The sequence below is a fragment of the Heterodontus francisci genome, chromosome 37 (genome assembly GCF_036365525.1).
Source record: "Heterodontus francisci isolate sHetFra1 chromosome 37, sHetFra1.hap1, whole genome shotgun sequence".
NCBI classification, from domain to species: domain Eukaryota; kingdom Metazoa; phylum Chordata; class Chondrichthyes; order Heterodontiformes; family Heterodontidae; genus Heterodontus; species Heterodontus francisci.
The window spans coordinates 47,563,604-47,590,140 of NC_090407.1; the positions used below are offsets into that span (position 1 = coordinate 47,563,604).

The 26,537-nt window shown below is 44.9% G+C and overlaps 1 protein-coding gene across 1 annotated transcript in view; it reads left to right on the forward strand.

Annotated features, from left to right (window-relative positions):
• The window catches only part of LOC137352036 (ephrin type-B receptor 2), a 937,948-nt gene that overhangs the window by 861,037 nt on the left and 50,374 nt on the right, over positions 1 to 26,537 (forward strand). The window contains exons 12-13 of the mRNA XM_068017009.1: positions 8,555 to 8,770; positions 25,307 to 25,456. Coding sequence (XP_067873110.1) covers positions 8,555 to 8,770; positions 25,307 to 25,456 — 366 coding nt within the window. The remainder of the gene's footprint in view (positions 1 to 8,554; positions 8,771 to 25,306; positions 25,457 to 26,537) is intronic.

Below are 26,537 nucleotides of genomic sequence, written 5' to 3' on the forward strand. Positions count from 1 at the left end.
GAAGAAAGAGTTGTGTAAAGTGGGCTGGGAAAATAGACTACAGGGGAAGTCAGTCGATGAGCAGTGGCAGACATTTAAACAGACATTTCATAACACTCAGCAAAAATCAAAAAGAAGGACTCAATGGGAAGAATGAACCACCCATGGTTAACAAAGGCAGTCAAGGAAAGTATCCAGTCAAAAACAAAGGCATAAAAAGCAGCGAAAGTAGGCCAGGGGATTGGAAATTTTTTAGGAACCAGCAGCAAATGACTAAAAAGCTAATGAAGAGGGAGAAAATTGATTATTCAAGTAAATTGGCAAGAAATATAAAAACAAACAGCAAGAACTTCTACGGGTATATAAAACGAAAGAGAGTAGCTAAAGTTAGCATGGGATCCTTGGAGAATTCGACTGGAGAATTGATAACGGGGAAGAGGGAAATGGCAGATAATTTAAACCAATATGTTGCATCGGTCTTCACGGTGGAGGACACAATAAAGATCCCACAGATATCAGAAAGGCAAGGAGCTAGTGGGCGGAAACATCTTGTAACAGTCTCTATCACAAGGGGCAAAGTAATTGACAAACTAATGGGACTAAAGGCAGACAAGTCGCCAGAACTTGATGGCCTACATTCAAGGGTTTTAAAGGAAGTGCCTGCAGAGATAGTGGAGGCATTGGTCGAAATATTCCAGAACTCACTGGATTCAGGGGAGGGTCCCAGCTGATTAGAAAACCGTTAATGTGACGCCCCTGTTCAAGAAGGGAGGAGAAAAAAGCAGGAAACTAGGTTTCAACAAGAGGTAACATCGGTCGTTGGGAAAATGCTAGAGTCCATTAATACGGAAGAAATAGCAGGACATTTAGTAAAGCTTAACACAGTCAGACAGAGTCAACATGGTTTTGTGAAAGGGAAGTAATGTTTGACAAATTTGCTGGAGTTCTTTGAGGATATAACAAGCAGAGTTGATAAAGGGGAACTGGTAGATGTAGTGTATTTGAATTCAATAAGATGCCACATAAAAGATTATTACACAAGATAGGAGCTCACGGTATTGGGGGTAATGTATTAACATGGATTGAGGATTGGTTAACTCACAGAAGACAGAGAGTCGGGATTAATGGGTCTTTTTCAGGTTGGAAAGACGTAACTAGTGGAGTGCTACAGGATCAGTCCTAGAGTCTCAATTATTCACTATCTATATTAATGACTTGGAGAAGGGGACAGAGTGTAATATATCCAAATTTGCTGACGATACAAAAATAGGTGGGAGGGCATATTGTGATGAGGACATAAGGAATCTGCAAGGGGATATAGATAGGTTGAGTGAGTGGGTAAAAACTTGGCAGATGGAGTTTAATGTCGGAAAGTGTGAGGTCATGCACTTTGGTAGGAAGAATCAAAAGGCAGACTATTATTTAAATAGAGAGAGACTCTAAAAAGTGCAGCACAGAGGGATCTGGGTGTTCTTGTGCATGAAACACAAAATGTTAACATGCAGGTGCAGCAAGTAATTAAGAAGGCAAATGGAATTTTGGCCTTTATTGCTAGGGGGTTGGAGTTTAAAAATAGGGAAGTCTTGTTACAACTGTACAGGGTGTTGGTGAGGCCACACCTGGAGTATTGTGTACAGTTTTGGTCCCTGTATTTAAGAAAGGATATACTGGCATTGGAGGCAGTTCAAAAGAGATTCACTAGGCTGATTCCTGGGATGAAGGGGTTGACTTATCAAGAATGGCTAAACAGGTTAGGCCTTTATTCATTAGAGTTTAGAAGAATGAGGGTTGATCTTACTGAAACGTGCATGATTCTGAGGGGGTTTGACAGGGTAGATGTTAAGATGTTTCCACTCGTGGGGGAATCTCGAACTAGGGGACCATATTACAGAATAAGGGGACACTCATTTAAAACTGAGATGCGAGGGAATTTCTTCTCAGAGGGTAGTGATTGTCTGGAATTCTCTACTCCAGAGAGTTGTGGAGGCTCGATCACTGAAAGTATTTAAAGAGGAGATAGATAGATTTTTGAAATATCGGGGAGTTGAGGGCTTTGGTGAGCTGGCACAAAAGAGGAGTTGAGGTTTAGGGCAGATCAGCCATGATCTTATTGAATGGCGGGGCAGGCGTGAGGGGCCGAATGGCCTACTGCTGCTCCTATTTCTTATGTTTAGCAACCTGGGATGCAAACCATCCAGACCAGGTGATTTGCCTACCCTAAGCATAGCCAGCCTTTTTAGTATCTCCCCCCTCTCAATTTTTACCCTATCCATTGCCTCTACTCTCTCTCTGCTTCTACTGATATTTTGTCAGATTCCACTTCCTTAGTGAACACTGATGCAAAGTATTTATTAAGTATATTAGCCTTGCCCTGTGCCTCTAAGCATGTATTTCCCTTTTTGTCCCTAATCGGCCCCACTACCTGCTTGCTATTTACATGCTGGTTGACGATTTCTGGGTTCCCTTTTATGTTGACTGCCATTCTATTTTCATATTCTCTCTTTGCCAGTCTAATTTTCCTCTTAACCTCCCCTCTCAACTTGTACATGGCCTAGTTCTCACTTGATGAGTTCACCTGACATGCATCCTGCACCCTCTTTTTTTTGTTTCATCATAATCTCTGTCTCACTCATCATCCAAGGAGCCCTGTTTTTGGTTCCCTTACCTTTTGCCCTTGTTAGAAAGTGCCTGGTCTGTGCTTGAAGCATCTCTTTCTTAAAGATAACCCATTGTTCTGATACAGCATCTCCTGTCAGTCTTTGGTTACATTCGATCCTGGCTCGATCCCTTCTCATCGCATTGAAATTAGCCCTGTTCCAGTCTCGACATTCTACCTTATATCATTCCTTGCCTTTCTGCATGACAAGTCGAAACCTTATGATATGATGGTCACTCTTACCCAAGTGCTCCCCGACAGATACTTGATCCACTTGGCTCACCTCATTTCTCAACACCAGATCCAGCAATGCCTCCTTCCTAGGTGAGTTGAGAACATACTAATCAAGGAAGTTCTCCTGAACACATTTTAGAAATACCTCATCCTCTTTACTCTTTATTCTAAAATTATTCCAATCAATATTTGGGGGTACTTAAAGTCCCCCAATATCACCACTCTATAATTCTTGGACATCTCTGTGATTTCCCTGCAGAATTGCTCCTCTATCTTTTTCTCTCACTATTTAGAGGCCAATAGAATACCCCGAGTAATGTGATCATACCCATTTTGCTTCTCAACTCTAACCAAATGGATTCTGTCCTTGCCCCTTCAATATCTTCCCTCAACAATACTGCTACCTCACCTCCCTTTTTTCCATCTCCATCTTTTCTGAGCACTTTATATCCTTGCATATTAAGCACCAAGTCCTTGCCATTAATACGTCACGTTTCCGTTATTGCCACTACATCATATTCCCACACTGCTATTAGTGTTTGTAGCTCACCAACTTTATTCACACACTTTGTGTGTTTACACACACGCTGTCTTTGCATCCTTGTTGTTCTTCTCAGTCTGCTCCCATATAATACAGAACTACTCCCTTCTCTACTACTGTCTAACACTCTCACTTTATGTACCTTATTCCTCTTTTCTACTTCAATATGCTGGTGCCTCTGCCAATTTAGTTTAAACCATCCCCAACCAACTAGTGAATCTCCCCGCGAGGACATTGGTCCCAGACCTGTTGAGGTGCAACCTGTCTCTTTTGAATAGGTGCCTTCTGCCCCAGAACTGGTCCTAATGCCACAAGAATTGGAATGCCTCCCTCCTGCATCATGCTTTCAGCTGTGCATTGACCTTTCCTATCTTCTTATTTCTACTCTTGTGAGCAGGTGGCACTGGGAGTAATACAGAGATTAATACCCTCGAGGTCCTAGTCTTTAACTTCCTGCCCAGCTCCTGAAAATTGACCATAGGACCTCAATACCTACCCTTGCTATGTCGCTGATACCAACATGTACCACAACTTCTGGCTCACTCCCTTCATCCTGCAGAATATCTTGCACCCTCTCTGTGATGTCCTTTACCCTGACACTGGGTTGGGGGGGATCAATACACCAAGCAGGACTCACAGTAACTGTTACAAAAATGCCTATCTGTTCCCCTGACTATGGAATCTCCTATTTCTGCACTTTGCTGTTCCCTCCTGTGCAGTCCTTTGCCCATCAGTGCCACAGACGGGGCTGCACTCCTTCAAGGTGTTATTATTCCCAGCAGTTTCCAATGCTGAATACCGGTTTGAAAGTGGCACACACCCCGAACACTCCTGCACTTCCTGCATCTTCCTACTCTTCCGGATGGCCACCCAACTAGTATTCTGAACTCCAACTGGCTCTGGGGTGTCCACCTCTTAGAACGTATGATCCAGAAAACTCCCCTGCTCCCTGATCCTCCGCAGTAATTCCAGCTTGGAAATACTGAGCTCGAGATGTAGCAGCTGGAGACATTTCCCACACACATGTACTGTCCTGGAGTTCCCACATGGCACAGGTATTGCAAGCAACAGGGTGCAACTGCCCTTCCGGGAGCGGAGCGGACCTGCGGAGAGAACGCCGAGCAAGGAGTGGATAAATACAGCCCAAGGTCGTGGCCTAGACAGTTACCTTCCGGGAGCAGAGAGCAGTCCAGGCGCACCGGAGTTTTGAAAAAAAAAGTCAACAGTGACATCACAGGAAAGCTGCAAGGTGATTGGTTGGTGAGTAACTGCTGTTAGGGAATAACTCTAAATAACTGGGTAAGTAACCAAAGTAAAGAGAAATGTTTTTTCATAAAGTAGATAGTTTTTTTTCGGGAATCAAAGTCCCTACTGTAAATTATCAATTTTTTGGGTAATTTAAGGGAGTAGATTAAGAGTAAGTCATGGCAGGGCAGCTCGGCAGCGTGCGGTGATCCTCCTGTCCAATGTGGGAAGTCAGGGACACTTCCAGTGTCCAGGGCGAACACGTGTGCAGGAAGTGTCTCCAGCTGCAGCTACTCGAAATCTACGTTTTGATTCTGGAGCGGTGGCTGGGGAGGACAAACAAGGCAAGGGAATATACAATGGATGGTAGGACCCGAGGAAGTACAGAGGGTCAGAGGGACCTTGGTGTACTTGTCCATAGATCACTGAAGGCAGCAGCACAAGTTGATAAGGTGGATGTGAAGGCATATGGGATACTTGCCTTTATTAGCCGAGGCATAGAATATAAGAGCAGGGAGGTTATGATGGAGCGGTATAAAACGCTAGTTAAGCCACAGCTGGAGTACTGTGTACAGTTCTGGTCACCACACTATAGAAAGGATGTGATTGCATTGGAGAGGGTGCAGAGGAGATTTACCAGAATGTTGCCTGGGCTGGAGCATTTCAGCTATGAAGAGTGACTGAAAAGGATAGGGTTGTTTCCTTTAGAGCAGAGAAGGCTGAGGGAGGACCTGATTGAGGTATACAAAATTACGAGGGCATTGATAAATTAGATAGGAAGAAACTTTTTCCCTTAACAGAGGTGTCAATAACTGGGGAGCATGGATTTAAGGTAAGGGGCAGGAGGTTTAGAGGGGATTTGAGAAAAAATATTTTCACTCAGAGGGTGGTTGGTATCTGGAGCGCACTGCCTGACGGGGTGGTAGAGGCAGGAACCCTCACAACATTTAAGAAGTATTTAGATGAGCACTTGAAACGCCATAGCATACAAGGCTACAGGCCAAATGTTGGAATATGGGATTAGAATATTTGGGTGCTGTATGTCCGGCACAGACACGATGGGCCAAAGGGCCTGTTTCTGTGCTGTATAACTCTATGACTCTAGGAGAGCTTTTTCAGCTAGCACGTAGAAAGTACTGCAAGAGAAGGGGATGAAGCTGGACAAGTGATAGAATTGTCGGGGGGGGGGGGCAGCATTTCGGGGATAGCAACCATAACTCTGTAAGATTTAAGATAGTTTTGGAAAAGGACAAAGCGGGGCCAGAAATAAAAGGACGGAATTGGGGGAAGGCCAATCTCAATATGATAAAACAGGATCTGGCCAAAGTTGCCTGGGAACAGCTACTTGTTTGAAAGTCTACATCAGACCAGTGGAAGTCATTCAAAAAGGAAATAGTGAGAGTTCAGAGCCAACATGTTCCTGTAAAGCTGAAGGATAGGACCAACAAGTCCAGGGAACCCTGAATGTCAAGGGATATAGAGGATTGGATCAGCAAAAAAAAAAAGAGGCTTATGGCAGATTCAGAGCGCTGAAAACAGCGGAGGCCCTAGAGGAGTATAGAAAGTGTAGGGGTTCTTAAAAAAGGAATTAGGAGAGCGAAGAGGGGGCATGGAAAAACACTGGCAGGCAAGATAAAGGAAAATCCCAAGGTATTTTATAAGTATATTAAGGGCAAGAGGATAACCAGGGAAAGAGTAGGGCCCATTAGGGACCAAAGCGACAATGTGTGTGTGGAGCCGGAGGACGTAGGTGAGGTTTTAAATGATTACTTTTCATCTGTGTTCACTATGGAGAAGGACAATGTAGGTGTAGAGATCAGGGAGGGGGATTGTGATATACTTCAACAAATTAGCATTGAAAGGGAGGAAGTATTAGCTGTTTTAGCGGGCTTAAAAGTGGATCAATCCCCAGGCCCAGATGAGATGTATCCCAGGCTGTTGTGTGAGGCAAGGGAGGAGATAGCAGAGGCTCTGACACAAATTTTCAAATCCTCTCTGGCGACAGGAGAGGTACCAGAGGATTGGAGGACAGTGAATGTGGTACCATTATTCAAGAAGGGGAGCAGGGATAAACCAGGTAATTACAGGCCGGTGAGTGTGACATCAGTGGTAGGGAAACTATTGGAAAAGATTCTGAGGGACAGGATTAATCTCCACTTGGAGAGGCAGGAATTAATCAGGGATAGTCAGCATGGCTTTGTCAGGGGGCGATCCTGTCTAACAAACTTGACTGAATTTTTCAAGGAGGTGACGAGATGTGTAGATGAGGGTAAAGCAGTTGATGTAGTCTACATGGACTGCAGTAAGGCTTTTGATAAGGTCCCGCATGGGAGATTGGTTAAGAAGGTAAGTGCCCATGGGATCCAGAGCAATTTGGCAAATTGGATCCAAAATTGCCTTAGTGGCAGGAGGCAGAGGGTAATAGTAGAGGGTTGTTTTTTGCAAGTGGAAGTCTGTGACCAGTGGTGTACCACAGGGATCGGTGCTGGGACCCTTGCTGTTTGTAGTGTACATTAATGATTTAGACGTAAATATAGGAAGTATGATCAGTAAGTTCACAGATGACACGAAAATTGGTGATGTCGTAAATAGTGAGGTGGAAAACCTTAGGTTACAGGACGATATAGATGGGCTGGTAAGATGGGCGGAGCAGTGGCCAATGGAATTTAATCCTGAGAAGTGTGAGGTGATGCATTTGCGAGGACTAACAAGGCAAGGGAATATACAATGGATGGTAGGACTCTAGGAAGTACAGAAGGTCAGAGGGACCTTGGTGTACTTGTCCATAGATCACTGAAGGCAGCAGCACAGGTAGATACAGTGGTTAGGAAGGCATTAGGGATACTTGCCTTTATTAGTCGAGGCATAGAAGATAAGAGCAGGGAGGTTCTGATAGAGCTGTATAAAATGCTAGTTAGGCCGCAACTGGAGTACTGTGTTGAGTTCTGAGCACTACACTATAGGAAGGATGTGATTGCACTGGAGAGGGTGCAGAGGAGATTCACCAGCATGTTCCCTGGGCTGGAGCATTTCAGCTATGAAGAGAGACTGGATAGGCTAGGGTTGTTTCCCTTAGAGCAGATAAGGCTGAGGGGGGACCTGACTGAGGTAAACAAAGTTATGAGGGGGATAGATAGGAAGAAACTTTTTTCCCTTAGCGGAGGGGTCAGTAACCAGGGGGCATAGATTTAAGGTAAGGGGCAGGAGGTTTAGAGGGGATTTGAGGGAAACCTTTTTCACACAGAGGGTGGTTTTAATCTGGAACACACTGCCTGAAGGGATGGTAGAGGCAGGAACCCTCACAACATTTAAGAAGCATTTCGGTGAGCATTTGAAACTCCATAGCCTACAAGGCTTCGGGCCAAGTGCTGGAAAATGGGATGAGAATAGTTAGGTGCTTGATGGCCAACATGGACATGATGGGCCGAAGGGCCTGTTTCTCTATGACTCTATCCATGACCTAAAAAAAACCCCTCTATTCCCTTTTTGAATAATCTATTTAGTACCCTATTTAAACTGTCCTTGTCCTGCTCTGTGCTAATACTCTTATTACAACACTTACTGTTATACTACCCTGATTGAATATTTTTAATTTCTCAGCTCCTAATTTGAACCAATACCCTCCCTACTGGTTTGGTTTTCTCTCTCTCTCATATGATAAATTATAAAATCCTTCTTAGTTTTTAGTTTTTATACTAATAAGTCGATTAAGTCTTATTTTATATCATATTATCACATTGCTGTTTGTGGGAGCTTTCTGTGTGCAAATTGGACACCACATTTCCTACATTACAACAGGGACACTTCAAAAGTACGTCATTGGCTGTAAAGCATTTTGAAACATCTTGTGATAGTGAAAAGCACTCTATAAATGCAATTCTTTCTTTCTTCCTTTCCAGCAAAATGATGGCCAGTTCACAGTTATCCAGCTGGTTGGAATGCTGCGTGGGATTGCTGCCGGGATGAAGTATCTAGCAGACATGAGCTATGTGCACAGAGATCTGGCTGCTCGCAATATTCTTGTCAACAGCAACCTCGTATGCAAGGTTTCTGACTTTGGACTGTCCAGGTTCCTGGAGGATGATACGTCAGACCCAACATACACAAGTGCTTTGGTAAAACAAACTATTAAAGTAATAGTAATATTGCAACACTCTTATTCACCAATACTTATTGGTAACATTTTTAGTGAAGCAACAAAAATCAATGAAGATCACACAGTAAAAACACACTGCCACAGAATTTCCTGGAAAGTTTTGTATCATTATGGCATTCGAGCAGCAGTGATTTGATCCAAGGAAATTCAGCGGTTACACCAGATGTACGCTGAAACATTGGGAATTGCAAATTTCCTTGACTGTGTCATTTCCGAGATGTGTCCCTAAGATATTATCGCTTTCATTGTTTAAGGGGTCAAAGGCTCGATGACGATTTCTTTGCAAATTTTCTTTAATCTTTTGAACAGAGACCTGCCATCACCAAAGTGTTGTCAGTCTCACTGCATTGAAATGTTTTCGACCCCACCCCTCCTCCACAGGTTCAGAAGGACTAAACAGCTAGAGTGGCCTCCTGATGAGAATATCCCTGTTGTGCTTAATAATGGATGAGGAAGATTTAGTGAGTCTCTGAGGTTGAGTTGCAAAGGCAGAAGACAGTGGCCCACTCACTGTTACTCTGAATTTTGGCACTGCTTTAGTATGTCTTATGCAAGCTTTTACATTCAAACATAAGAAATGAACTTGACTGGGAATTTCAGTGCAAGTTCCATTTAGCAAATTTGGTGCAGAAACCAAAGTAAATTTCAGCATAATGATCCAGGAAATTTGGGGCCATTCTGATTCTAGCAGAATATATAGTTTACAAGTTTTATTTCATTCACTAGCCAATAGCTTGAGGTCTGGAAACAAATTTAAAAATTGTCCACCTTCCATACCAGCACTTCTGATATGTCTTCCTTCTTCCTCAACTGAGGATTTCCCTCCCCCCCACAGTGGTTGACAGGGCCTTCGACTGGGCAATTCAATCAATTCCCATTTCTTGCATTTCTGCTATCATCCCTTCCCCTCCCTCCTAGAACCATGAAAGGGTTCCCCTTGTCCTCACCTTCCATCCCACCAGCCTCATATTCAATGGATCATCCTCCTCCATTTCTATCACCTCCAGCACAACACCACCACAAAAAGCACCTTCCCCACTCCTCCCCTTACAGCATTCTGAAGAGACCATTCCCTCCGTGACACCCTGGGCCACATCTCAATCACCTCCAACACCTCCCTTTCCCAGGGCGCCTTTCCATGCAAGCACCCTGTTATGTCCAGGTGAGGAAGGGGTCTGAGGCTCCACTCTCGGCGTTTTCCTGGTTTGGCCGTAACAGGGTTTAACTTTTAAAACACTTTTTTTAGCTTCCCCTCAGTGAGTCCTTGCTCACGCCTTTCTAATTGTAATTGTAAAGGAATCAAACAGGCTTTCTTAGGTTTAAACAAGAAATGTGTAAGTTTATTAACCTTAAAATTCTAACTCAGTTAAAACTACTAAAATACGCCACGCAACCATGCAAGCATGCATACACAACAAACACACACACAAATAGATACAGAGGAGGAGAAAGAATTAAAGGGGGGAGGTTTGAAGTAGTAGATGGAATTCAGTTACTGGTTTTGAGTTGGATATAAAGTCTTTGATTGAAGTTAAATCTTGCAGTTCTCGTTGGGGATCAGTGCACACTTTCAAACTTGTTTTGCTGCAGAGGTAGTAGATGCATTGGTTGTAATCTTCCAAAATTTCCTAGATTCTGGAGAGGTCCCAGCAGATCAGAAAATCGCAAATGTAACAACTCTATTCAAGAAAGGAGGGAGATAGAAAGCAGGAAACTATAGGCCAATTAACCTGACGTCTGCCATTGGGAAAATGCTAGAATCCATTATTAAGAAGGTGATAGCAGGACATTTAGAAAATCATAATGCGATCAGATAGAATTAACATGGTTTTGTGAAGTAACAAGCAAGGTGGATAAAGGGGAACCTGTAGATGTGGTTTACTTGGATTTCCAAAAGGCATGCAATAAGCTGCCACCTTATCTAGGTATCTTAGTACAGGAATCACAAAAAGTTAGTATGCAGGTACAGCAAGTGGTTAGGAAGACAATTGGAATATTGGCATTTATTGCAAGGGAAATCTAGTATAAATGTAGGGAAGTGTTGCTACAGCTGTACAAGGCCTTAGACTGCACCTGGAGTACTGTGTACAGTTTTGGTCTCCTTACTTAAGAAAGGATATAATTGCATTAGAAGCAGGACAGAGAAGGGCCACTGACCTGAAACGTTAACTCTGCTTCTCTCTTCACTGATGCTGCCAGACCTGCTGAGTATATCCAGTATTTGTTGTTTTAATTTCATGACTGATTCCTGGGATGAAGGGGTTATCTGCTGGGAAAAGGTTAAGCAGGTTGGTCCTATCCCCATTGGAGTTTAGAAGAAGTAGAAAGAGGGATAAGATCCTGTAGGCAGTGTAGGGAGCTCGGGAAGAAACTAGCAAGCAGGACTTCAAAGGGCGTAATTTCTGGATTACTCCCAGTACCATGTGCTAGTGAGTGTGGAAGTAGGAGGACAGAGCAAATGAATGTGTGGCTGGAGAGATTATTCAGGAGGGAGGGCGTTTGATTAATGGGACCAGTTCTGGAGGAGATGGGAACTGTCGAGGCTGGACAGGTTGCACCTGAGCAGAGCCGGGACCATTGTCCTTGCAGGGCAATTTGCTCGTGCTATTGGAAGGGTTTGAACTAACTTGGCCGGAGTGTGGGAACCAGAGGGTAATATTAGAGAGGAAAACCAAGGTGCACAAAGAATTGGGAGAGACATATAACACTAGAGTAGGAAATAGTATGGTATTAGGTGGGGTCCGAGTAAGAGGAAACATAGTAAGCACTAAATTAGCTTAACTGTGCACATATGCGAATGTACGGAGTGTGGTAAATAAAGTCGGTGAGATACAGGTGCAGATGGCCATATGCAAATATAATGTCATGGCGATAACGGAGACCTGGCTCAAAAAACAGCGGGACTGGGTATTATATATTCCTGGATACAAGATATTCAGGAAAGATAGGAAAGGAAAGAAAAGAGGAGGGATAGCTGTATTGATTTAAGGATAACATTACAGTGCTGGAGAGAGAGGACGTCCTAGAGGGGTCAATGACAGAATCCATTTGCTAAGACATAATAGAGATATCATTACATGTCTGGGTGTATTCTATCAACCATCAACTTGTGGGAAAATTATCGAGGAACAAATTTGCAAGGAAATTACAGAGAGGTGCAAAAATTATCGACCAGTTATAATGGGGGACTTTAATTATCCCAATATAGACTGGGAGTGCAATAGTGTAAAGGGCAGGGAGGGGCAAGAGTTTCTAAAGTCTGTTCAGGAGATATTTCTACATCAATATCTTTCCAGTCCAATGAGGAAGGAGATATTAGTGGATCTGGGGAATGAGGTGGATCAAGTGAATCAAGTGTCAGTTGGAGAACATTTAGGGGAACACTGATAATTATATCATAAGGTTTATGTTAGCTATGGAAAAGGACAAGGAGAAATTCAGGGTGAAAATGATTAATTGGGGGAGGGCCGACTTCAATGGGTTGCAAATGAATCTGGCCCAAATAAATTGGAATCATAGATTGGCCGGCAGAACTGTAACAGAACAATGGACTACCTTTAAAGGGGAGATAGTTTGGGTACAGTCATGGTACATTCCAACAAGAGGGCATGGTAAGGCAAACAAATCCAGAACTTTCGGGATGATGAAAGAGATAGAAAGTGAGATAAAGCAGAAAAAGGGTCCATATGACAGATGTCAGGGGGATAATACAAGTGAGAATGAGGCTGAATATAGGAATTTCAGAGGGGAAGTGAAAAAACAAATAAGAGAAGCAAACAGAGAGTATGAGAAGACATTGGCAGCGAACATAAAAGGGAATTCAAATGTTTTACATAGGCATATAAGTTCATAAGTCACCAGGACCGAATGAGATGCATCCAAGGATACTGCGGTACTTGCTCAGGATGGAAATCTTTAGTATGGGGTAGTGCCAGACAACTGGAGAATTGTAAATGTAACACCCTTGTTCGAGAAAGGGTGTAAGGATAACCCCAGCATCTACAGGGCAGTTACTTTAACCTTGCTGATGGGAAAGCTTTTAGAAATGATAATTTGGGACAAAATGAACAGTCACTTAGACCAATGTAGATTAATTAAGAAAAGCCAGCATGGATTTGTTAAGGGCAAATTGTGTTTAACTAACATGATTAAGTTTTTTGATGAAATAATAGGGTTGATGAGGGTAATGTGGTTGATGTGGTATACATGGACTTCCAAAAGACATTTGATAAATTGTCACATAACAGGCTTGTCAGCAAAGTTAGAGCCCATGGAATAAAAGGGACAGTAGCAGCATGGATACGAAATTGGCTCAGTGACAGGAAACAGAGAGTAGTGGGAACAGTTGTTTTTTGGACTGGAGGAAAGTAAACACATATTTTCAAATTCTCTCTGGCCCCAGGAGAGGTGCCAGAGGTCTGGAGGACAGCGAATGTGGTACCATTATTCAAGAAGGGTAGTAGGGATAAACCAGGTAATTACACACCAGTGAGTCTAACATTAGTGGTAGGGAAACTATTGAAAAAAATTCTGAGGGACATGATTAATCTCCACTTGGAGAGGCAGGGATTAATCTGGGGTAGTCAGCATGGCTTTGTCAGGGGGAGATCGTGTCTAACAAATTTGATTGAATTTTCGAGGAGATGACTAGGTATGTAGATGAGGGTAAAGCAGTTGATGTAGTCTACATGGACTTCAGTAAGGCTTTTGATAAGGTCCCGCATGGGTGATTGGTCAAGAAGGTAAGAGCCCATGGGATCCAGGGCAAATTGGCAAATTGGATCCAAAATTAGCTTTGTGGCAGGAGGCAGAGGGTGATGGTCGAGGTAAAAGCAGGAAATGCTGGAAATACAGCGCAGGCTTGGAGGGCCAAATGGCTGGTTCCTGTGCTGTAGTGTTCTTTGTTCTTTGTTCTTTTGCCTGGCAGCATCTGTGGAGAGAGAAGCAGAGTTAACGTTTCAGGTCAGTGACCCTTCATCAGAACTGGCAGAGGCTAGAAATGTAATAAGTTCTAAGCAAGTAAAGCGGGGGTGGGGCAAGAGATAACAAAAGATAAGGTGTTGATAGGCCAAGGTCACAGAGAATAACTGACCAGAAGGTCATGGAGCAAAGGCAAATAGTATGTTAATGGTGTGCTGAAAGATAAAGCGTTAGTGCAGAGAGTGTGTTAATTGACAGAAAACTGAACAGCCTGGCCCCAAACACAAACATGAAAAAAAAAGTGGGTAGGCATAGTAGAAACAAACTAAAATAAAACAAACATGTAAAAAAGAAAAAATAACGAAAAATAAAAATAAAAAGGGGGGCCCGTCATGCTCTGAAATTATTGAACTCAATGTTCAGTCCAGCAGGCTGTAGTGTGCCAAATCGGTAAATGAGATGCTGTTCCTCGAGCTTGTGTTGATGTTCACTGGAACACTGCAGCAAGCCCAGGATAGAGATATGAGCATCAGATCAGGGGCGGGTGTTGAAATGACCAGCAACCGGAAGCTCGGGGTCATGCTTTCGGACTGAGCAGAGGTGTTCCACAAAGCGGTCACCCAGTCTGCGTTTGGTCTCTCCAACGTAGAGGAGACCACATTGTGAGCAGCAAATACAGTATAGTAAATTGAAAGAAGTTCAAGTAAATCGCTACTTCACCTGAAAGGAGTGTTTGGGGCCTGGGATAGTAAGGAGAGAGGAGGCAGGTATTACACCTCCTACGATTGCAGGGGAAGGTGCCATGGGAAGGGGACGAGGTGGTGGGGGTAATGGAGGAGTAGACCAAGGTGTCATGGAGGGAATGGTCCCTTCGGAATGTTGACAGGGGAGGGGAGGGGAAGATGGTCGTGGCATCACGCTGGAGGTGGCGGCAATGGCATTGGATGATCTTTTGGATCGTGGAGGTTTGGTTGAGGGTTGTTTTTGCAATTGGAAGCCTGTGACCAGTGGTGTACTGTAGGGATTGGTGCTGGGACCCTTGCTGTTTGAAGTGTACATTAATGTTTTAGACGTAAATATAGGAGGTATGATCAGTAAGTTCACAGATGACACGAAAATTGGTGGTGTCATAAATAGTGAAGAGGAAAGCCTTAGATTACAGGATGATATAGATGGGCTGGTAAGATGGGCGGAGCAGTGGCAGATGGAACTTACTCTTGAGAAGTGTGAAGTGATGCATTTTGGGAGGACTAACAAGGCAAGGGAATATATACTGGATGGTAAGACCCTTGGAAGTACAGAGGGTCAGAGGGATCTTGGTGTACTTGTCCATAGATCACTGAAGGCAGCAGGACAGGTAGATAAGGTGGTTCGGGAGGCATGTGGGATACTTGCCTTTATTAGCCGCGGCATAGAAGATACGAGCAGGGAGGTTATGATGGAGCTGTATAAAATGCTAGTTAGGCCACAGCTGGAGTACTGTGTACAGTTCTGGGCACCACACTATAGGAAGAATGTGATTGTACTGGAGAGGGTGCAGAGGAGATTCACCAGGATGTTGCCTGGGCTGTAGCATTTCAGCTATGAAGAGAGACTGGATAGGCTAGGGCTGTTTTCCTCAGAGCAGAGAAGGCTGAGGGGGGGCCTGAATGAGGGGCATTGATAGGGTAGATAGGAAGAAACCTTTTCCCTTAGTGGAGGTGTCAATAACCAGGGGGCATAGATTTAAGGTAAAGGGCAGGAGGTTTAGAGGGGATTTGAGGAAAACTTTTTTCACCCAGAGGGCGGTTGGAATCTGGAATGCACTGCCTGAAGGGGTGGTAGAGGCAGGAACCCTCACAACATTTAAGAAGTATTTAGATGAGCACTTGAAATGTCATAACATACAAGGCTACGGACCAAATGCTGGAAAATGGGATTAGAATAGTTAGGTGCTTGATGGCCGGCACAGACATGATGGGCCAAAGGGCCTTTTTTCTGTGCTGTATAACACAATGACTCCATATAGTGGGGTTCCCCTGGCCTCTGTGCTAGGACAAGTGCTTTTCCTGATGTATATATTAATGACCTAGACTTAGATGTGCAGATCACAATTTCAAAATTTGTGATGATTCAATACTTGGAAGTATTGTGAACTGTGAGGAGGATAGTGATAAACTTCAAGGAGACGTAGGCTGGTGGAATGGGTGGACAAATGACAGATGAAATTTAATGCTGAGCATTGTGAAGTGATTCATTTTGGTCAGAAGAATGAGTCGAGGCAATATAAAATAAAGGATATAATTCTAAAGCAGGTGCAGGAGCAGAGGGACCTAGGGGTATATGTACACAAATCATTGAAGGTGGCAGGGCAGGTTGAAAAAGTCATAAATAAAGCAGACAGAATCCTGGGCTTTATAATTAGAGGTATAGCAAGAAAAGCAAGGAAGTTATGATAAACCTGTACAAAACATTGGTTTGGCCTCAATTGTATTGTGTCTAGCTCTGGGCACCACAATTTAGGAAGGATGTGGAGGCATTAGAGAGGTCACTGAAAAGATTTATCAATGTTTCCAGGGATGAGGGACTTCAGTTACGTGGGTAGTTTGGAGAAGATGGGTCTTTTCTCATTGAAGAAGAGAAGGTTGAGAGGAGATTTGAAAGAAGTATTCAAAATCATGAAGGGTCTGGACAGAGCTGATAGAGAGAAGCAGTTTTTGTTGGTGGAAGGATTGAGAATCAGAGGACACCAATTTAAGGTGGTTGTCAAAAGAAGCAATGGTGACATGAGGAAAACCTTTTTTACGCAGCGAGTGGTTCGGATCTGGAATGCACTGCAGATTCAATAAAGACTTTAAAAAATGATTTGGACAATTATCTGAAGAGAAAATATTTGCAGGGCTATTGGGAAAAGACAGGGGCATGGGACTAGGTGAGTTGCTCTTGCAGAGAGCCGTCACGGACATGATGGACCAAATAGCCTCCTGTGCTGTAACCATTCCCTGATTCTGTTTCTCTCATGCTGACCTCTCTGTCCTCAGCCTCTTGCACTGTTCCAACAAACCCAACGGAAGCTTAACAAACCTCATCTTTCAATTAGGCACTTTAAAGCCTTCCGAACTCAACAGTGAGCTCAACAACTTCAGACCATAACGTCTATCCCCATTTTGTTTTATTTGTCTTTGCTGGTTTTGGTTTTATTGTTTCTCTCTTGTTTTCACTTTTGGGTGGCAGCTTTTGATCATTTTGCCATTCACACCTCCTCTGGACAGAGTTTTTCTTTGCTTGTCCCTTTACCACTCCCTTTGGCCTTGCACCATAAAACCTTTTGTCATTTAATATCCCCTGCCTACCACCTTATCACAGAGCTTCCCTTTTGTTCTTCTTCCCACCCTCCCCATTTTCATTTGCTCAAAACCTATTACATTTCTAATGTTCCCCAGTTCTGATGAAAGTCTTCGATTCACTCTAGTTCTCCTTCCACAGATGCTGCTACACCTGTTGAGTATTGCGAGCAATTTCTGTTTTTATTTGTTAAAGGCAATTTGTGATTGACTAATTTGATTAGTTCTTTACTAAGGATCGATGAGTGTCCTGTGGTTGATGTGCATATGGACTTGCAAAATGTGTTTACTAAAGTAACAGACTTGTTAACAAAATTAAAACCCATGAAATTAAAGGGACAGTGGAAGCATGGGTACCAAATTGGCTAAGGGGCAGAAAGCAGATAGTAATGGTGAATAGTTGTTATTAGCCTGGAGAGAAATATCCAGTTGTATTCCCAAAGGGCCAGTGTTTGGATCACTGCTCTTTCTGATATATATTGAAGACCTGGGCTCGATGTTCCCTCTGGGGACAGGAAACCGAGGTCAGGGCGATTTCCAGATGCCAGACTCACCCCCGGGGGTGAAACAGTCACTCATCTGTGATTTTCCCCTAGTCAGCCAATTAACAGCCAGAGGTTGAGTTCGCAGTCCAATTAAGGACGGCGGGTGGGCTCTCAAAGTTGAAAGGTCAATCAGAGGCCTTCCAGTTTGAAAGGAGCAGCAAACTGCAGTAGAGGGTAAGTAAGGGAGAGGGCGCTTCAAACTGGAGGCACCCTCTCTTGAACGGTTTTGAACTTAAATTAAATTTAAAAGATAGATTCAGCATCCAGGCCACGACTGTATTGGAGTGATGTTGTCGGACAAACCTCCCCCCACCTGCCAAGACTGACGCACACATGATTTCGCCACATGAACATTAAAACTTAAATTTGCAAGCCACTGACTGGAAAGACATTTGCATAGTAACCGACAGTGTTGGAACAATGGGGACCCAGTCGTTGCTTCCCCAATATACAGAAGAAGTGGTCAGATCAGTTTTGGTCACATTACTGACTGATTGTTGGAAGTTCAATTCCTGAGAGGATTTGAACTCAGAAAGTCATGTGTTTCTGGTTGGAACGGAACCTCCTCTCCAGTCCTGCCTGCTTCCATCTCTTTCCCATGGAACTGAAACTTGTGAAAACACATGAACCTCAAAGAGAGAAAAGTCTCCTATGTGAACAAGGTTCAAGAAGAACACTGGACCCCACCAAACAGCAAGACTACCTACAATCAACTGAGCCTGAAATACAAAAGTCCCTGTTAGAGACTGCCTCAAACCTTTCCCCTTATAATTTCTTCTCTTTTCTGTCCCTATCTACATGTGTCTGATCGCGTGTGCATGCTAGCATGGGCACGTCGTATATCCGTAGGTGTCAACCTTATTAGAGTTTAAGTCTAAGTTTTAATAAATTTCACTTTCCTCCTTTAAACCTGAGAAAACCTGGTGTTTTGGTTTCTTTGCCTTATAATTGGAAAGCTTTGAACAAGATTCACAAAAGGGGGAGCTCAAAAAACAGTCTGTTTAAAAATAAAACCCTGTTACGATAAGACCAAGTGAAGTCAGCAAAAACCCCTAGACACATTTCTCACCTGGTCGTTCTTCTTCTTTGGCCTCCTTGTCTCGAGAGACAATGGATACGCGCCTGGAGGTGGTCAGTGGTTTGTGGAGCAGCGCCTGGAGTGGCTATAAAGGCCAATTCTAGAGTGACAGACTCTTCCACAGGTGCTGCAGATAAAATTGGTTGTTGGGGCTGTTACACAGTTGGCTCTCTCCTTGCGCTTCTGTATTTTTTCCTGCCAACTGCTAAGTCTCTTTGACGTGCCACACTTTAGCCCCGCCTTTATGGCTGCCCGCCAGCTCTGGCGATCGCTGGCAACTGACTCCCACGACTTGTGATCAATGTCACAGGACTTCATGTTGCGTTTGCAGACGTCTTTAAAGCGGAGACATGGACGGCCGGTGGGTCTGATACCAGTGGCGAACTCGCTGTACAATGTGTCCTTGGGGATCCTGCCATCTTCCATGCGGCTCACATGGCCAAGCCATCTCAAGCGCCGCTGACTCAGTAGGGTGTATAAGCTGGGGATGTTGGCCGCCTCGAGGACGTCTGTGTTGGAGATACGGTCCTGCCACCTGATGCCAAGGATTCTCCGGAGGCAGCGAAGATGGAATGAATTGAGACGTCGCTCTTGGCTGACATACGTTGTACAGGCCTCGCTGCCGTAGAGCAAGGTACTGAGGACACAGGCTTGATACACGCAGACTTTTGTGTTCCGTGACAGTGCGCCATTTTCCCACACTCTCTTGGCCAGTCTGGACATAGCAGTGGAAGCCTTTCCCATGCGCTTGTTGATTTCTGCATCGAGAGACAGGTCACTGGTGATGGTTGAGCCTAGGTAGGTGAACTCTTGAACCACTTCCAGAGCGTGGTCGCCGATATTGATGGCTGGAGCATTACTGACGTCCTGTCCCATGATGTTCGTTTTCTTGAGGCTGATGGTTAGGCCAAATTCGTTGCAGGCAGCCGCAAACCTGTCGATGAGATTTTGCAGCATCGTCAGCAAAGAGAAGTTCCCTGATGAGGACTTTCCATACTTTGGTCTTCGCTCTTAGATGGGCAAGGTTGAACAACCTGCCACCTGATCTTGCGTGGAGGAAAATTCCTTCTTCTGAAGACTTGAACGCATGTGAGAGCAGCAGGGAGAAGAAAATCCCAACAGTGTAAGGTACGAGAACACAGCCTTGTTTCACACCACTCAGGATAGGAAAGGGGTCTGATGAGGCGCCACTATGCTGAATTGTGCCTTTCATATTGTCATGGAATGAGGTGATGATACTTAGTAGCTTTGGTGGACATCTGATCTTTTCTAGTAGTCTGAAGAGACCACGTCTGCTGATGAGGTCAAAGGCTTTGGTGAGATCAATGAAAGCAATGTAGAGGGGCATCTGTTGTTCGCGGCATTTCTCCTATAGCTGACGAAGGGAGAACAACATGTCAATGGTGTATCTTTCTGCTCCAAAGCCACACTGTACCTCAGGGTAGACACGCTCAACCAGCTTCTGGAGCCTGTTTAAAGCGACTCAAGCGAAGACTTTCCCCACTATGCTGAGCAGGGTGATTCCACGGTAGTTGTTGCAGTCCCCGTGGTCACCCTTGTTCTTATAGAGGGTGATGATATTGGCATCGCGCATGTCCTGTGGAACTGCTCCCTCATCCCAGCACAGGCAAAGCAGTTCGTAGAGTGCTGACAGTATAGCAGGCTTAGCACTCTTAATTATTTCAGGGGTAATGCTGTCCTTCCCAGGGGCTTTTCCGCTGGCTAGAGAATCAGTGGCATCACTGAGTTCCGATTTTGTTGGCTGTTCGTCCAGCTCATCCATGACTGACAGAGACTGGGCTGCATCGAGGACGGTATCAGTGACAACATTTTCCCTGGAGTACAGTTCTAGGTAGTGCTCCACCCAGCGGTCCATTTGCTTGCGTTGGTCAGTGATTATGTCCCCTGATTTAGATTTGAGCGGGGCGATCTTCTTGATGGTTGGCCCAAAAGCTCTCTTAATGCCATCATACATTCCTCTGATGTTTCCGGTGTCTGAGGCCAGCTGAATATGACTGCATAGGTGTTGTCAGTAGTCATTTGCGCAGCGCCTGGCTGTTCTTTGTGCAGCGCTTCTGGCTGTTTTAAGTGCTACGGATGTTAAATCGCTGGGGGCTTTCTTGAAGTTCAACAGTGTAATGCGCTTAGCGGCTATGACAGGTTCCAGCTCTTCAAAGTGAGATTGAAACCAGTCTGCATTCCGCTTCACGCGGAAATCCTGTACAGGCGGCTTGTGGTTGCTCCTGCACCCAGGCAGGCAGGGAGGGCCTCTGGGCCTGCATGGAGCTTTGGTCCCCCCAGCCTGCTGCTGGGTGCCCACCTCCAGGCACCTAAATTAGCCCATGCTGGCTGAGGAAACCTGGAGGCCGATGAGGAAATTCTAGTCAGCCTCCTTTAAATGGCCTCAAATAGGCTGTTAATGACCCTGATCTGCTCCCTGCCGTGTGCAGGTGATAGCCCTGCTGTTCCCACTCCACACCCCACCACCACCCCTCCACCCCCTCCACCAAATCCTGCCTCCACAAAAATGGGCCAGAGGTGGAATGGAGCCAGGGAACTGGTGTGCTGGATGGTGGGGCTAATTTTAGCTTCTGCCAGTCTCTGATCCCAGTCCCTGTGGGGGGTGAAAATCCAACCCCTGGACTTGGATACAAAGGACATCATTTCCAAGTTTGCAGCCTGGTACGAAACTCGGAAATGTAATAAACACTGAGGCTGAGAATAACAAACTTCTGGAGGACATAACCTGGTGAAATGGACAGACACATGGCAGATGAAATCTAACACAGAAATATGTTAAGTGATACCTTTTGGTACAAGGAATGAGGAGAGACTATATAAACTAAATGGTACCAATTTTTAAAGGGGGTGCAGGAACAGAAAGACCTGCCAGAGTGTGTACACAAACCTTTGAAGACAGCAGGACAAGTTGAGAAGGCTGTTACAAAAGGATATGTGATCCTTGGCTTTATAAACAGAGACATAGAGGAAGTTATGATAAACATTTATAAAACACTGGTTAGACCTCAGCTGGAGTATTGTGTCCAGTTCTGGCCACTGCACTTGAGGAATGATTTTACAGCCTTAGAAAGGGTGCTGAACGCCATTTTTTTTTTGCTTTTGAAGCTTCACTCCCTCCGTTCCTCTCACGCTCCCCGGTCCACTCCTGGACCTACTCTATCTCCCTCCGTTCCTCTCACTCTCCCCAATCCACTCCTGGACCTACTCTATCTCCCTCCGTTTCTCTCACTCTCCTCAGTCCACTCCTGGACCTGGCTCTATCTCCCTCCGTTTCTCTCACTCTCCTCAGTCCACTCCTGGACCTGGCTCTATTTCCCTCCATTCCTCTCACTTTCCCCAGTCCACTCCTGGACCTACTCTATCTCCCTCCGTTTCTCTCACTCTCCTCAGTCCACTCCTGGACCTGGCTCTATCTCCCTCCATTCCTCTCACTCCCCCCAGTCCACTCCTGGACCTACTCTATCTCCCTCCGTTCCTCTCACTCCCCCCAGTCCACTCCTGGACCTACTCTATCTCCCTCCCTTCCTCTCACTCTCCCCGGTCCACTCAAGGACCTACTCTATCTCCCTCCGTTTGTCTCACTCTCCCCAGTTCACTCCTGGACCTGGCTCTATCTCCCTCCGTTCCTCTCACTCTCCCCAGTTCACTCCTGGACCTGGCTCTATTTCCCCCCATTCCTCTCACTCTCCCCAGTTCACTCCTGGACCTGGCTCTATCTCCCTCCATTCCTCTCACTCTCCCCAGTCCACTCCTGGACCTACTCTATCTCCCTCCGTTTCTCTCACTCTCCTCAGTCCACTCCTGGACCTGGCTCTATCTCCCTCCATTCCTCTCACTCCCCCCAGTCCACTCCTGGACCTACTCTATCTCCCTCCGTTCCTCTCACTCCCCCCAGTCCACTCCTGGACCTGGCTCTATCTCCTTCCATTCCTCTCACTCCCCCCAGTCCACTCCTGGACCTACTCTATCTCCCTCCGCTCCTCTCACTCTCCCCGGTCCACTCCTGGACCTACTCTATCTCCCTCCGTTCCTCTCATTCCCCCCAGTCCACTCCTGGACCTACTCTATCTCCCTCCCTTCCTCTCACTCTCCCCGGTCCACTCAAGGACCTACTCTATCTCCCTCCGTTTGTCTCACTCTCCCCAGTTCACTCCTGGACCTGGCTCTATCTCCCTCCGTTCCTCTCACTCCCCCTAGTCCACTCCTGGACCCACTCTATCTCCTTCCCTTCCTCTCACTCTCCCCGGTCCACTCAAGGACCTACTCTATCTCCCTCCGTTTGTCTCACTCTCCCCAGTTCACTCCTGGACCTACTCTATCTCCCTCCGTTCCTCTCACTCTCCCCTCCTCTCACTCTCCCCGGTCCACTCAAGGACCTACTCTATCTCCCTCCGTTCCTCTCACTCTACCCAGTTCACTCCTGGACCTGGCTCTATTTCCCTCCGTTCCTCTCACTCTCCCCAGTTCACTCCTGGACCTGGCTCTATTTCCCCCCGTTCCTCTCACTCTTCCACAGGTCTCGGATTTTGTTTTATATATCAATGATTTAAACTTAAACGTAGGGGTCGCCGATCAAGAAAATTGTTTGTGTGGTTGATAGTGAGAAAGAAAGCTGTAGACTGCAGAAAGTTATCAATGGATTGGTCAGGTGGGCAGGAAAGTGGCAAATGGAATTCAATCCAGAGAAGTGTGCGGTAATGCATTTGGGGAGGACAAACAAAGCAAAGGAACACGTAACAAATGGTAGGATACTGAGAAGTATAGAGGAGCAGAAGGACCTTGAAGTGCATGTCTGCAGATCACTAGAGGTAGCAGGCAAGTAGATAAAGTGGTCAAGAAGGCATATGGGAGACTTCCCTTTGTTAGCCGAGGCCTAGAGTTTGAAAGCAAGGAAGTTATGCTCGAACTATATAAAACACGAGTTAAACTGCAGCTAGAGTACTGCATGCAGTTCTGTTCACCCACATTACAGGAAGGATGTGGCTGCTGTAGAGAACATACAACACCTTCTGTGTTGTAATTTCCTCTATGTTTTAAATGAAAAAGGGACAAGGGTTAGGTTTTGGTGAGGAAAGAGCAGAAACAAAAAAAGTATGTGCTTACAACATCTGCAGCTTATGAGTTGGAAGAGATTATCAGACAGATGGTAGTGGCCATGGTCTCAGTGATGCCCCTTCCCATTATGGCCAACACTGTCTCCTACATGGGGTGAACTTGTCCTCCTCTAGTTCTTTACTGCTGCCTCCTGTTACATGTTACCTTCACCTGCAAGAAAGATGGAATTGTGTCAGTGAGTGTCCTGCAATATGTTTCCTGATGTGGTTGTCATGGCTGAATAGTGTGTGTGAGCTTTGAGTTTGGGTGCAAGGTTTGCAACAATGCTAAGCGTATGAGGGTGAGGTAAATCATATGAATTGTAGGGTTGAATACTGATTGCTAGGGATTTTTGGAAGTGGATGATGGGGGTGTAATGAATTAAGCAGTGGATGATAATGGTGCAGTTGGTAGGATATGGCATTTGAAGATGAGCTCACTCATTCTTGACAACTCATGTCAGATTGTTAAACTTCTTCCTGCACTGCATCCATACTCGAGGAACAATGCTCCTGGTATTGACATCCGCCTCTACTTCTCCCCTCCTGGCCCTGTACACGAATTTAGCATGCTGCCTGAGTGCAGGTTAATTACATACCCCGATCCCTGTACCCATTTGCAGGGCAGCTAATTTCTCCCCCTTTGTTTTAGATGTATGTTAACTCTCAAAATCAGTTTTTCCAGTTCAGCTGCAGTGGAGTTCCAGGATCCAAGGATATCTTCTATTCTTATGCCTTTCTGTTCTTAATAACTTTTGTTTTTTTTTACATTTACAAACCATTTTGATTGTTACATTGAACTGTGTTGCTCAGGTTGAAGCCAAGAAGTTTATTTATTTAGAGATACAGCACTGAAACAGGCCCTTCGGCCCACCGAGTCTGTGCCGAACATCAACCACCCGTTTATACTAATCCTACACTAATTCCATATTCCTACCACATCCCCAACCTGTCCCTATATTCTCCTACCACCTACCTCCACTAGGGGCAATTTATAATGGCCAATTTACCTATCAACCTGCAAGTCTTTTGGCTGTGGGAGGAAACCGGAGCACCCGGAGAAAACCCACGCAGACACAGGGGGAACTTGCAAACTCCACACAGGCAGTACCCAGAATTGAACCCGGGTCGCTGGAGCTGTGAGGCTGCGGTGCTAACCACTGCGCCACTGTTACCAATTAACAAAACTTCTATTAAGAGCAGCTTCTGCTGAGTCCTTGGAGGAATTACTTATTGTACTTGTTTTACAATATAGGAAGTTTTCTTTTTATATTGTACATTTTCAAAGCCCACAGTAACATACAAAAGTGTTTTAGATACATTTACTGTTTAAAGTAAAAACCATTGTTATATAAACTGTATGGTTGTGTGAAATGTAAAAGATGTTATTAACCATTTGAAATTTGTTGTGGGGGGGGGGGGGGGGTGCGCATGAGGAGGTCAGTTTTAATGTACCCTTAACAAAATGGAATTCTGTTAGCTGTATGATTTTAATTTTCTTCTCTTTGCTTTCAGGGAGGGAAGATTCCAATACGGTGGACAGCACCAGAGGCCATTCAGTACAGGAAGTTCACATCAGCCAGTGATGTTTGGAGTTATGGCATAGTCATGTGGGAAGTGATGTCCTATGGGGAGAGACCTTACTGGGACATGACCAATCAAGATGTATGTTATTTTCTCTAATGCTATTCTATCCTGTGATCTTTAACTTTGAATGTTTGGATCCATTTGTCTCCCTCAGCTGATATTTGCCTGTTTAAGAACAGGCAAACCAAAGGAAAGATTGGAAATGTAATTGTTTAGAATGGAATATACTGCTTGAGATCTAAGTTTCCACGTTTAATAAGCTAACTTTAACAAGCTGAGTAAAATCAAGTAATATTACATAATTTGATTAAACTTGAAAAACAACAGATATGTAACATTTTATAAGTAATATACTGCAATGGATTGAGAATTGGATAACAGACAGAAAGCAGAGAGTAGGAATAAATGGGTCATTCTCAGGATGACAGGCTGTTGCTAGTCGGGTACCACAAGGTAAAGGCCGGCTAGGGTCTGCAAATGAAACCCAACCCCAGCCTGACAGAACCACATCCGACCCCGAGTCCGACCTGACCCAAGTCCTTCCATTTTTTCTCGCACCCAACCCGACCTGACCATCAGTTAACCTACCTTCCGTTTTTCACTTTGTTGCTTATCTACACAAGCTTAAAATAACTAACAAAACCACCTTGCTAGTCCAAAAATTACATTAACAGTGGAGCCACTTACCTGAGGTGGTGATAGAGCGTGTCTGACCCGACCCAACCCGAGCCCGATAGCCAAACCCAGAAGTGCGACCCGACCCAACCCAAACCCGACACGTGTCGTCGGGTCCCGTCGGGTTTGGGTCGGGTAGCCGGCCTTTACCACAAGGATCAGTGCTGGGGCCACAGTTGTTTACAATCTATATAAATGATTTGGATATGGGGACCAATTGTAATATTTCCAATTGTGCGGATAACACAAAACAAGGAGGGAATGTAAGTTGTGGGGAGAATGCAAAGAGTCTTCAAGGAGATTTGGACAGGTGAAGTGAATGGGCAAGAACATGGCAGATGGAATATAATGTGAATAAGTGTGAAGTGATTCACTTTGGTAGAAGAAACAGAAAGGCAGATTATTTCTTAAATGGTGAGAGATTGGGAAGTGTTGATGTCCAAAGAGACATGGGCATCCTTGTTCATGAGTCACTTAAAGCTAG